At 43.9% G+C, this 13,202-nt stretch overlaps 1 protein-coding gene across 1 annotated transcript; it reads right to left on the bottom strand.

The window, feature by feature from the left end:
* Nucleotides 1-8,766: 8,766 nt before the first annotated feature.
* ABRACL (ABRA C-terminal like) lies at nucleotides 8,767-12,034 on the bottom strand. The gene is made up of 3 exons (XM_042819964.1): nucleotides 11,950-12,034; nucleotides 10,304-10,370; nucleotides 8,767-9,310 (listed from the first exon to the last, which is right to left on the bottom strand). Exons 2-3 carry the CDS (start codon nucleotides 10,362-10,364, stop codon nucleotides 9,126-9,128), a joined length of 246 nt encoding a protein of 81 aa, XP_042675898.1. The 5' UTR covers nucleotides 10,365-10,370; nucleotides 11,950-12,034; the 3' UTR covers nucleotides 8,767-9,125.
* Nucleotides 12,035-13,202: the final 1,168 nt, after the last annotated feature.

The raw sequence follows: 13,202 nt of genomic DNA, 5'->3' as shown, positions 1-13,202 counted from the left end.
GCATCTAGCAGCTGTGGAAGAACAGGCAAGGATGAGTATTCGTAAAAATAGGCAGGTACAAAAACAGGACAAAGCACCCAGTGGGATTATATAACTATTAATACCCCCAAATCTATGTGATATGGTACAGTTCTTCCATAATAGAAAACTTGCAGTTGTCAAAATTCCCCCTGGGACACTTTCTAAACTCCACTGTAACATGTGAAATACCCAAGTTTTCTGAAAGACCAGTGACTGCTTGAAAACAACATGGGTACTTCCCCAGCTCTCCTTCCCATCACCACTGGTAAGACAAAAGACTTTGTTACAGAGGTGACTCAAGCAGCTGTTGTTCAGCAGTTTGTTAGAAGAAATAAATACTTGAAAGCATCTCTGCTGTGATCCTGACCAGGGGACCACTCTACCTGCTCCAGGCTGGGGCAGTGCTGCACACAGCGGTGTATGGCTTCCAGACCTGTGCTATGCTGCCCACAGCCCTGGGCCATGGGATAAACCCAGCCACCACCAAACAGCACAGGAGCCCACAGACTTCTCCCACTCCCTACCAGTGATTTTGCCACTGGCATGGCCTTGCCTTTATCTAGGAGTGCAGCAACCAGTTCTCAGACAAACATTTGTTTAGGAACAAAGTTCTTATCTTGTAAAGAAAATTCATAATACCTCAAAAGACTAAAAGGCAGGAACATCTCCATAGATGGGATTTGCGGAGCATGCTGTGGGAAATCCCATCTGGGGCCCATCCGGTACTGCAGGAACACAGAGTGCCTAGCATCCAAATAACTCGCTATTTATTTACTTCCTATTATTCTGTCTCATTAGAATGTCTGTTTCATTAAGCCATTTGTTGTCAGGCCTTTCTTACTGAGATCCAGAAATAACCTGGCACTGTCCTTGTCTGTCCCTCCCCAGTGCTCTCTCCCACCTCACCACTATGCTAGTGCAAAATGATGTCCAATATGGGACTTTTACAAATAACTTTTTGCTGTACTTGTGAATGGCCTTGAACAGCTCACGTGCTACCTGTGCTGAGGATGGGAGCATGCACATACTGTGAGTGCAGTGATGATATCTGTGATTTTCACTGTGATTGACCCTTGTTTCTATAGCCATGGCCATATACATATCACGTGTCAACATCCCCACTGCCTGCTAAACACTGGCAAAACTATGAAATCCAGAAACATTCTTAGAAATCTGATGTTAAATGATTTTTTCTTATGGCTTCACCTCAACCACAGAATACCCTCAGGTTTTAGATTTTAAAAGCCTTGCCCTCATATTGTAGGCCATGGCTTGAAGACACAACCCATTTGCAGCCAGAAAAAAAAAGGATGGCCAAGAAAAAGAGCCTCAGGAATTCTTTACAAAACTTTCTAAAACCTCATCTTTACATCAGCCTCTCCATATTTTCATAGCCTGACTCATAAAACGCTGTGTGTGTGTGGGAGAGGTAGAGTGGGAGAGAAGGGATGGCACTGCCATTTTAAAAATAACGAGAAATAGATGAAACACCAGCTGTCTGCATTTTACCCTCAAGACATCATAAGCTGGCCAAGATTGTTGGCATCATCTATAACCAATAATGATATCAATGGGAAAAGTTGATTAGTTTTGTTTCTTAAATTTCAAGGAGAGTGTCACAAGACTTGACAGCAATGCATCCATCTTGCAAAGTACAGCTCAAATCAGGATTTTTCTAGATAGGTTTGGTTGCGTTTCTTTTTCCTTTTAAAATGGAGATGTCTGACATTGCAGCTTTAAAGAGTAGCTTTTATAAATCCTAGCAGTCTGTGTTACAGTGAAGGAAGAATTTGCAGTGTCGTGCACTTTGCACCATTGATACACTTAATTCCTCTTGCTTCTGCTGAAACTAGCTGGTTTCAGTTTCATTTCTGCAGAACCATAGGGTGCACTGCGTCTTACCCCAGCTTCCCTGCACCAGCACATCCCAATGGTGCCCAGGCTGCAGCCTTGTGGAGGTATGTGACTCCTAAACCCAAAGGCAGAGTCTGCTGTCTTTGGCTGTATTAAAAACATAACAGAAACATTCTGGGTATAGGCCTAAACATAGGGATGATACTGAGACTGTAGCATTATCACTTTTTAACCCTTTGTTTTCTACCCTCCATGAGACTAGATGTGTTCAGCAGAACTGTCAAGACTTTATTAGGACATGCATCTGTGCATGGGGTCTCAAGAATGATTAGGAGCTCTTTTCCTCACTATGCAAGGTATGTGACAGGGATTCAAGCTGACGTAGGCTGCACGTTGCAAAATGTTTATAGAGAAGAAAACAATTCTGAGAAGCCGCACCACGGCAGTTCCTGCCATCTAGCCAGCTGGCTGGGCTTGTTTAAGTGTAACACAATGCCTATGTAAATAAGCAAAGCGTGCATTGTTTTCAGCAAGGTAAAGTAAGACAGAGGTTGGAGAATTCCACCCTGCTGTGTTAGCTTGAGCAAGTTGTTCCCCTTGATACGATTAATGGCGGAGCCCTGACCAACTCCCTGAGGAGCCTGAGGCACAGGTTTTTATGAAGTGCTCTCTCTCCATCTGCTGACATGTTTTCCAGCACACTGTGTGCCACACAGGAGGTAAATGCAGTGAGCCAACAGCTACCCACTACAGGCATTCCTGCTGACTCCAAATCAGCAAGATTTGTCCAGATAATGAAATGTCTCCTGGTGGACTCTCATAAAAAAAAACCAGACATTTCTGTACAGGGCTGAGAGTCCATGCTTCCCAGAATGGATTCTGGAGAATTCAGGCATGAGTGTTTGCTGATGTCTCCAGGACATGGGCCTGGGACAGACACTTTGATGCCCTGCATAAACAAGGTGACAGTGCCCCTGGTGGCATGGAGACCCACACAATTTCAAGTTCCCAGCAAAGTTTTCGCATCACAACTTGGATGCCTGTGGTTTCGGAGCTGCCTGTGTACCCTGTAGGCATTATATGAATAACATGATTGAATGTAAGTACCTGAATGTTACTGAAAGCACCCAGAATGCAATTATTTCCATGTTTGACTTCTGTTCTACCATGACACAGTGCTGAACTCCTGTGGGATGGTGTTGCGTGTCTTCAGTTGCAACTACCTCTCTATCTTCTTTAATTTTTTTCTCAGAAAACTGAAAGCAAACATCCAAGAAAACTATACTGTCACACTGTGCTCCAAAATAGGAAGATTTAAAACATTACCTCTAGGGACAGACCAGGGCCTCTTGATTGTTATACAGACCTAGCAATTATACATTATCTTCAACAGAGCCTCACAAAATACTTAATAATGCAAGGTATAATCTCAGTTCACAGAATGACAGAACACCATGATTTAGAAGGGATCCACAAGGACCACTGAGTCCAACCCCTGGCTCCACCCAGCAACACCCCAGTTCAAACCCTATGTCTGAGAGTGCTGTCCAAACGCCCCTTTAACTCCAGCAGCTTGGGCTGTGCCCATTGCCCTGGGAGCCTCTGCCATGCCCACAGTGTTCTGGTGCACTAACACCCAGCCTGACTCTCCCCTGATACAGCTCAATGCTGGAACACCAAAGGACAGTTGGCCCTTTTGGCTGCCAGGACACACTGCTCGCTCACATTCAACTCATCATCAGACAGAACCCCCAGATCTCTTTCCATGGGGCAGCTCTCCAGACTCTTGGGCCATATCCTGTGCATATAGCCAGTGCTGCCTTGTCTCAAGTGGAAAATCTGGCGCTTGCCCTTGTTAAACTAAACTTCATGTGGCTGGTGACTGTCCAGCCCTTCAATTTGTGAAGATCTCTTCAAGGCCTCTCTACCTTTGAGACAGTCAACACCTCAATTTAACGTCATCTGCAAACTTACCTAGCATACATTTGAGTCCTTCATCCAGGCCATTTAAATTCCTGTAAAGTAATCTTCTGTACCATTTGGTAGATTTAGGTCAGTAAATACAGCTCACTATATCACTGTTGAAACTTAACTGCATTTACTGAGTGCTTCCCTTCAGTTTTTGAATGCATGTTGTATGAAAATGTTTGCATAATATGCATTTACAGATATATGGTATATAGTATTGTTCTCTCAGGAGAAACAGCTTTCAGCACACAGTGTTTGTAGAGCAATGAGCTTTGAAAAGGAGTAATATCATGAACATAATGCTGTGGTGTTTGTGAAAACTCTTGGGTCTGACTCTAAGCATTTATCTGAAAGAATGTAGGATCTTATAGGACAAGAATCTGGGGTGCCTGTGTAGGTGGCACTGCTCCCTCAATGGATACCAGCCTGGTGCTTGACCTCCTAAAGTTCTTCAGGTGTTTTGGCAAAGATAAGCATCATCTGCAATGACATCTGCAGGTGCATCACAAGACTACACTTTTTCTGGTGCTTTATCCAAAGCATCTGCCAGGAACCTAGCTTCAGCCACTGAAATATTTATTTGTTCTGTATCTGGGGCTCAAGCTGTACTCAGAGGCAGAACTACACTGAACTGCCACCCTCTGGAAAACTTTATTAGAACAGCTTCATATTGAGTAGTTTACGTAACTAGATCTTAAATGCACTGGCTTTATAGAGACACTGTTAAACCCTTCCCCTTACCTAACCCATACGACTCCTTTTTTAAATGAAGGGATACTTGGAAGTACTGACTATACAAATTCTTTGAAATCATTGTACTGGAGCTACTCTTTGGCCTGCTGCTGGTTTTACTTGAGAACGCCATTTCAGATCAAAATGCAAAAGATAACTTGCCTTGAAAATCAAACCATAGAGGATCTAGGTTGGCACAGGTATTGTATCTTTGGGCAAAGATATATCTTTGTGTTTTAGCGTCATCTCCAACATCAACAAGTTTTCAATTCAAACATTTTTCAATGTATTTGAGAGTATTAAACTATTCCTTTGTCTTTGCAGTTTTTTTGTTTGCTTGTTTGCTTGTTTGTTTGCAGTACATAATAAATGCACCAAGGGGTGAATTTGCGTCTTTGTCATCAGCTTAGAAGATGGTTCACAAAGTTAAAAAAAATAAAATGATTGGTCTGTAGGAAAGCAAGAACGGAGAGTATTTTGGCATGTATCATCATCTTTTGGGGCTGCAAAACATGCCATGCTGACTTTTGTTCTGAGAGATATTCAGCCTTAAATGTGTCACTGGGTTATCAAACTCATTTTTATCATGGACAGATAACATGCTGATCCAAATAGTTGACAGACATTCGAACCTTTTTTGGTCTGGAGGCTCACTTCCTTCAAATTTTTTGGTTCTTATTTAGGTCTACCTTTTGTAGCTGACACTGCGATGAATTGCTTTCTTACACTCAAACAGAAAAAAAAGTCCTTCATTACAGAGCACACAGATGCCATACTTGCTTGAGAAGAACATGCACACTTTTGCCTTCATTCAACCTTATTGACTTTGCCAGTTTCCAAAAGAAAGGCATGTTGAAGGTTTTGCTTGTTTCTTCGAGTCCTTGAAACCACAATTCCTGTTACACATCAGGCATACACCATATAAATCCGACAGGATTTTCAGGCAACACTGCTCATGTCTTACTTTGCACTGCATAGACCTGAGTCTTAGCACTATTCTTTCATACCAGACAGAGCTGATACAAAGACATCATTACTAGTTGATCTTCTGATACTGAGTGGTACGGCCAGGCCTGTGGCATTCACCAGTTCACACTGCATTGGCTTAACAAGGGCTCTGCAATTGTGCAAGCTTGCTTAACAGCCACTTGTTGCAGCTGGGCGATTCAAGATCCTCAGCCTTCTTCTCAACATCCAACATAGTAAGAATGTAAATAAAGCTGGTAAGTAACAGTGATGATATAATCATTTTTTTGCATGCAAGATCTTCCTGCTCCTCCTACTCTTCTTTCATTCAAGTGTTATTTGTGACAGAAACTTAGCAAAGACAAGCAGCTTTACACAGATCTGAATGGCAAAAGCGGCATTGCTGTCACTGAGAGAAATCCCTTCAAGCTGAAAGAACACCTCCAGAAAAGCTTCAGAGGGGAGATGAGAAATAAGCAAAAACAATACACAGTTTCACCATTCATTCCAACATGAAATAGGGATGGGAGATGTAATATTGCATACATTTCAACCCTTCATTTGCTCAGATTCCCAGCAAAAAAACTATGCTTACATGAGAAACAATGACGACGGTTGAAGTTGTTACCACTCAGAGGTTACACAAACCCATGTCTCAGAGACTTCACAGCTTATCCAAAACTTCTTTGGAAGGCACATTTGTGTCCAGAGACTGAATTTTGCATGGAAACAGCTGAGATCAGCAAACACACTCCACTCCACAATTATTCCAACTGTCCCTGCTCAAGAAACACAGTAGTAAAATCTTCAATTCTACCAGCTATACTTGCCAGAAGCACATCTAAACAACGCTCCTAGGTTTTAACATAGATAGGAGACTGAATTAGTTAAACCACTTATAAACTAATTTCCTAGCATTAATGCATACGACCTCTAGTGCTGCTGGAAGACCTACAAATTTCCCTCGCACCTGTCACTAGGGACTGCTGGTCCTTCTATTGCTCACAAAAATAGGTAATAGCTTTCCCATACTTGGCTTTTTTATTAATGTCTCAAGTGCTCCAGGAACCACAACTTGTGTCCAGGCCATTGGCTGTAGGAATTACTTCCCTCACGGAAGTGTAGTCCCACACACATGAAACAATCTCAGCATTTGATTTTCCCTGGAAATATTAGAAATGAAGCCATGAGTGCTTACACAGAGCCTGAAGAAACGCTCTGGAGACATCTAAACACACTACATGCTGCAGTGAGGGCAATCTCTTGGAAACCTGTTCACACTGCTCTTCTTTTGCTTTCAGAAATAGAGGGACCACAAGCCTCGGCTCTTCTGGGCAGCACACAGTCACAGCTTCCTCAGGTTGTCCCAGGTTGTTCCACTGCCAAGTTCCTCTGTCTCTTGCTACTCAGTGTTCTCAGGTGCACTGAAAACATTTATCAGCATTGTTAAGAGAATAATGACACACAAAATCTCCAGAATGAGACACAAAATCTCCTTATAATCCTGTCTCAGCTCCAGCCCAACCCTAAGCCTTGAATCCAGTGGTACCTCAGCTTTCAAGACTAAGGTCTCTTCAGTGCTTAAAGAGGTGTTGCAAACAGAACTGTGTCTTAAGGCAGGCTAGAATTCTCTGTGCCAAAATTCACAGCCCAAAACTTCACAAAACACTCAGTTTTGTCAGCATATTCTGCCCATCCCACGAAGCCAGAGAATGACTCAGGCTTCTGGGAAAATATAAGCAGATGAAAAAAACAACTGCGGTTATCTGGCAAGCCTGACATCCTCCCAAACGCAGAGGGCCAGGTCCCCATCCCCCTTCCCACCAGTGGGGCACAGCAGTGCATGCACTTGTACACACAGCCCTGCAAACAGAACTGCTGTGGCCAGCAAGCCATACTGGCAGCCAGCGCTGCTTCTGACCGCAGCCAGCTCCAGTTTCCCCACACGCTCCAGATGCTGGGGCCAGCACAGGCAAAGGCAGCAGCAGCAGCAGATCCATTTGCAAACAGGATCTCAACTGTTTTCCTGTTGCACAAAGCAGAACAAACAGAAATGAAAGGGACAGCAGCTGGGCTTATACAGCTTCATGGGGAATCCCTAACCACGCATGCAATCCCCGCACTTGGAAGCAAGATGAAGTAAGCAATTTTGCACATATAAAAAGCAACTAAAGAAATTCACTGATCTTTCAGCAGAGGATGGGCAGCTCAGAGCAGCATGCTGCTAGCTTGGCCCATGCAACAACTTCTTCTCTATAGTTGAAGAAGTATTTTTGCGTGCTTGTAAGAACTTGCAGCAAGCTAGAAAACAATCAAAATGGCTTCTTTTCCCCACTCTCCTGGACTGATTTAGGTAACATAAGATTTCTGTGAAGGAAATAATCACAGCCTAGAATCTCTGTGCTACTGCTGGCTAACACTGCATGAAAGAATTCAGGGTACTCCTCACATACCTCCTTCACAAGTCTGGAAGGCACAAAAAACAACCCTGTATTACACTGCCAGAGATGAACGAGGTACGTATCACCCATGGTTTTCTGTGCACAATTTGGTCACTGAATAAGCTCTGATACATGACAAAGCTAAAACTTGGTCTCTTACAGCTCCGTGAAAAAAAAAAGTAGAGATGGTAGCAAAAGCTACAGTTAAAAAGCTGTGAATTTAGAAACTCTAGCTGGAGAAATAGATCATGCTTAGTATGTGTTTATGTGCTCTTTTCCTCATCAAGCAGAAGCAGCTCTACAGCTGCCTTAAAACTTCATTCCTCACTATAGCTGCTCTAACGAAGCTAAAAGCAAGGAGGAGTTGCCGCAGCACTGAATTTTCCTTACACAAAGAGAAGAAGCATCACAGGGACAGGAAGGGTTGGTGGTTACAGTAAACTCTGTTGAGGAGATTCAGCAGTGTGGTACGTAAAACTGCGATCTCCACACAGAAGCAAATCATTACTGGTTTTTGCTTCGTTCCAAGAGCGGTGCTTGATTTATTCTTATCCAGTTGCTATGAAGGACCCTACTTACAAAACAGACTTACATATCCAGCTCTTAGAATGCTTTTATTGCTGTTCCCCACTCCAAAGAATGGGCATTCTTTGACTGCATCATGCAGTAAAATCATTTCTATCTCACTGCCATGTTTTATGTCACTTAACCATGCTGCTTACAGAAATTCTGTTTGCTTTCATTTCCACTTCAAATAAGAAGAGAGAGAAACAACTAATAAGAATTATATGAACTGATGTGTGTTCCTTTATTTTTTACTTTCATGGCACGTTTTGATTTGTAAACATTAAAATACCAGTTCCATTCTTCATATGTTGAAAATAACCACCATTAAAAAGTATTACCTGAGATTTAAAAAAAAAAAAATAAAAAGAACTGGCATCTTTTTACCTTGATCATGTACAGTACTGTTTTAGGAAGAATCACAAAAGGGAATGTTCTTCCAAAATAGGAAAATTTCCTTTCAACTATAAAGATATACAAAATGCATCAAAACACATAAGAATGATCAGTCTGATTCAGAGGATGTTGGAAGTCGCCGTCTCCAACAATACAATTAACACTGCTGAAATGCACACTGCATCAGTCTTGCAGTAGCATGATATCAACATTGTCATGAACACCTTGTAAAAGCAGCTCTCCTTGATAAGTGACAATCTTTCGTCGTTTTGCAGCCTTAAGAGTTCCCACTAGGGCTTCAAAGAGGTTGGCACACTTTTCATCAGAGAAGAGCACACCAAATTTCACGCTCACTTGTCCATCGGCATCTAAATCAAAGACAAAACATGAAAGCATTTGCAGATGTTCCTTCAGTTCAGAGATTCCCAAGGATACAGAAGTTATAGGCAGAGTACTGAAGGTAAGTCCCATAGTGATTCCTAGCTGCCAGCACCTGGTTCTGACTTCACTTCCATGAGATTTGACTTTATAAAGGGAACCACGCTATGAAAGCCAGAGATAAAGTAGTAGACAAAGACTTATTCTTTTTCTTAGGCTTGCATCGGCGTCCATGTATCTGGCATATTTATTTTTTATTGATGCCTTTCTGAAACTTACAACTAACCCAGGCTATTTCACTTCTTCAAAGCAGAAAGAATAAGACTGTTTTAATGAACCAAAATATTTTGGAATGTTTAAAATGCTAGAAAGTTCTTGTTTAAACAGTAATTTTAAAATATATGCTAATGTTAGATAAGTTATTCTTAAACATGCAAGAGGTATGTATCAAGTTTTGCAAAACAAAAGAAACTGCATCAGAACTAAAATATATGAGCCGGTCCCACCCCCACAAATGGGGTAAGTATTTGTAAAGAAAGTGGAGTTTTAACAATGAAGAGCCATCTTAAGAGAGAAGTCCACATTCTAAGCAAATCCAAGCAAAGGCTGGGACTATACCTCCTAATTAGAGGTTTAGGCACATGGATGAATTCCTTCCAACAGTGATGAATTGAAGAATATGACTTGTGAAATTCAGAAGTTACCATGGAAGGATGTGAAAGGTAATGGTGCTGTTTATTTGACAGTCGTAGCAAGTACGTTGGGACTTAAAAGGTAATTTGGCTGTCGATTTTATTGGGGGCAGGACTTCAGGCCTGCTTCCTCTCTGCTCCAAACACATGTGGGTCATAGGGAATACCTTGCAATCCCATACTAAACATACATGGGACACATTATCTGAGCCCGTTTAGTTAAATTTGCCAGGTCCATAGGATGGTATAACATGACTGTATCTGTATGAGTAGAGACATTACAATGCTTACTTTTGGTCCCCAGCCGCCGAATCTCCTCAACTAAGAGGCTAATTTCATGTTCCACGTTCATTGTGGTCTAAAACACAAAACACAATTTTTAACAAAGTTATTAGGAGACCTATACATCCTTTGCACATCTTCATCCCAGCATATTTTCAGTTCATTGGGAACGTCACAACATTTTGCAAAACCCAGCAGCCTGAAGGGCAATGAAGCTTGTGAAAGGCTTGGAGAATACACCCTATGAGGAGAGACTGAAGGAATTAGGGCAGTTTAGTTTGGGGAAGAGGAGGCTGAGGGGAGACCTTATTGGTTATTGAAAGGTGATTGCAGCGAGAGCACGGTTGGTCTGTTCTCACTGGTGACAGGATGAGGGGAAATGGCCTCAAGTTGCACCAGGGTAAGTTTAGCCTTGGTATCAGAAAAAACTTTACAGAAAGGGTTGTTAAGCACTGGAATAGGCTCCCCAGGGAGGTGGTTGAGTCACCACCCCCGGATTTGTTTTAAAAACCATTTGGATGTGGTGCTCAGGGACATGGTTTAGTGGAGCGTTGTTAGTTAGGGTAGTATGGTTAGGTTGTGGCTGGACTTGATAATCTTTAAGGTCTTTTCCAAACTGAGCAATCCTATGTTCCTATGATTAGAGGATGAGCTGAGATTTCAGTCCTGAAGATATAAAGGGCCTCTACACCCCCAACAAGTGTGGGGGAACCAAAAGATGCTAACACCTCAGCACCTCTCAACACAAATACACAACATACGACTTGCATACAGAGCATCCCAGACTAAAAACTGCAGGCACCCAGAAGGCACTTGGTGACCAACACCACACAAAGAATCACAACACAAGAATGTACAACTCTTCCAGCAAACACAGACAAGCAAGGACACAGAAAAAGCAAAGCACCAAAAGCAGCTTCCACTTGAATAAGGGCTGCAGAGACAGCAGCTGGAGCCGAGTGGGGTCCAAAAAGGTCTCAAACAGTCCTGAGCCCCTGTCAGACAGCAGCTGCCTATGGAGACCAGCTCTGTTGTTCCAGGAAGCAACGCTGCTGTGCAGACCTGGTGAGTACACGCAGTTACTCATCAGCATCCAGACGTGTCACAAACTCTTCCTCATACAAGAGCTACTTTTCCACTGTGTTAAAGCAGGCAGGAGGTGAATCCCACAGCTAAACCAACGCACTGAACATGCTGCCGTTAAGTCACCAGGGAAAATAGGGCCCACGTACCAAAATGCAGACGCGACCATTAATAATTTCCTCAAACTGCCGATTTTACAATCTGGCACTGTGACGGCACCGCCAACTTTTTAATGATGCACTTTCAACACCTTTAAAGGTAACTTTTTTTTTTTTCCTCCTGTAACTTTTAGCTCTCCGAATTCACATCAGCTTGAAATTCCTTCCCCCGGTACCGCCTATACTCTGTCGATTTAGGTACTAACGTTTAAAGAAGATGGCGACCCGGCGGCCGACCCGCCCGCTGCCCGCACAGCCCAGCAGCCGCCGCTGGGAGCAGCCCGGCTTCACCGCGGCGCTCCGCGTGCCAACCTCCCTCCCACAGAGCGCTCCCCTCGGCCGGGCGCCCAGGAACCGGCACGGGGTGCCGATGCGACGCCCAGCCCGCCACCGCCGCCAGGCTCCGCCACTCACCCGCTCCCACGGCCGCTCTCTACAGCCGGAAGACGCAGGCACAAGAACCGCCCGGCGCCGAGGACGGGGCGACGGCGATGATTACGCGGCTGAGCCCCGCCCGGTCGGCAGTGGGGAAGAGGAGGAGCAGCGGGAGTCAGGACCCCCCCTCCCTGCGCGCGCGGTTTGCTACACGCGGTGGCGGTGCGGTGCTGTGTGATGAGAAGGCGGGCGTTTAGGCTGCCTGCCTCGTTGGTTACAGTCAGACTGGTGTCACCTGCAAATCGCTGAATGATAAAATACCCCGAGCTGGAAGGGGCCCACAAAGATCATAGAATCATAGAATTGAGTTGGAAGGGACCTTTAAAGGCCATCTAGTTCAATCCCCATACAATGAGCAGGGACACCTACAGCTGAATCAGAGTGCTCAGAGCCCCATCCAGCCTGACCTTGATGTCTGCAGGGACAGAGCATCCACCACATCACTAGGCAACCTGTTCCAATGCCTCACTACCCTCAGTGTAAAAAACTAATTTATATCCAATCTAAATCTGCTCTGTTTTAGTTTGAAACCATTTCCCTTGTCCTATCACAGTGGTTCCTGCTAAAGTCTGTCCACTTTCTTATAGACCCCTTTTAGACATGGAAAAGTCACTCTTCACTCTGCTGGGAGCCTTCTCTCCTACAGCCTGAACAGCCCCAGCTCTCTCAGCCTGTCCTCACGGGCGAGGTGTTCCATCGCTTGGATCATTTCTGCGGCCCTCCTCTGGATGTGCTCCAACAGGTCTATGTCTGTCCTGTACTGAGGACTCCACCTCTGGATGCAGTACTCCAGGTGAGGCCTCACCAGCGCAGAGTAGAGGGACAGGATCACCTCCCTTGCCCTGCTGGACTCACTTCTTTAGATGCAACCCAGGATATGGTTGACTTTCTGGGCTGCAGGGTCACATTGCTGGCTCATTTCCAGCTTCCCATCCAGCAGTACCCCCAAGTCCTTTTCAGAAAGGCTGTGCTCTGTCCTTTTGTCCCCCAACTTGTATTGATAGCATAGTGTTGCCAAACTCTTGTAACACAGAAAAACAGTTCTCTTTCTGGAGAAAACTAATGAGCTAGGATAACATCATTTAGCTGTGATAAAGTCATACCATGTTCTGATCATTCATTCAGTGCCATGTCCTTCTGCTCTACCTTGTAGAGACTGCAATTTTATTTTTTCTGTCTTGTGTCTCTATTTGCTACTGCTTTTTCCAATTCCTTGCATCCTCTTTAGCACC

The sequence above is a fragment of the Centrocercus urophasianus genome, unplaced genomic scaffold, assembly GCF_019232065.1.
Source record: "Centrocercus urophasianus isolate 14NV4802_14NV808 unplaced genomic scaffold, USGS_Curo_1.0 seq_10, whole genome shotgun sequence".
Lineage (NCBI taxonomy): Eukaryota > Metazoa > Chordata > Aves > Galliformes > Phasianidae > Centrocercus > Centrocercus urophasianus.
The sequence above is the reverse complement of the archived record's forward strand: the minus strand, read 5'-3'. Positions and strand labels throughout refer to the sequence as shown.

Bases quoted from the DNA above. Each gene is read 5' to 3' on its own strand.
- ABRACL (XM_042819964.1), bottom strand. From the start codon at position 10,364: ATGAACGTGGAACATGAAATTAGCCTCTTAGTTGAGGAGATTCGGCGG. The intron at 9,311-10,303 runs GTAAGCATTGTA...TCTTTGATTTAG, and splicing joins TCGGCGGCTGGGGACCAAAA to ATGCCGATGGACAAGTGAGC.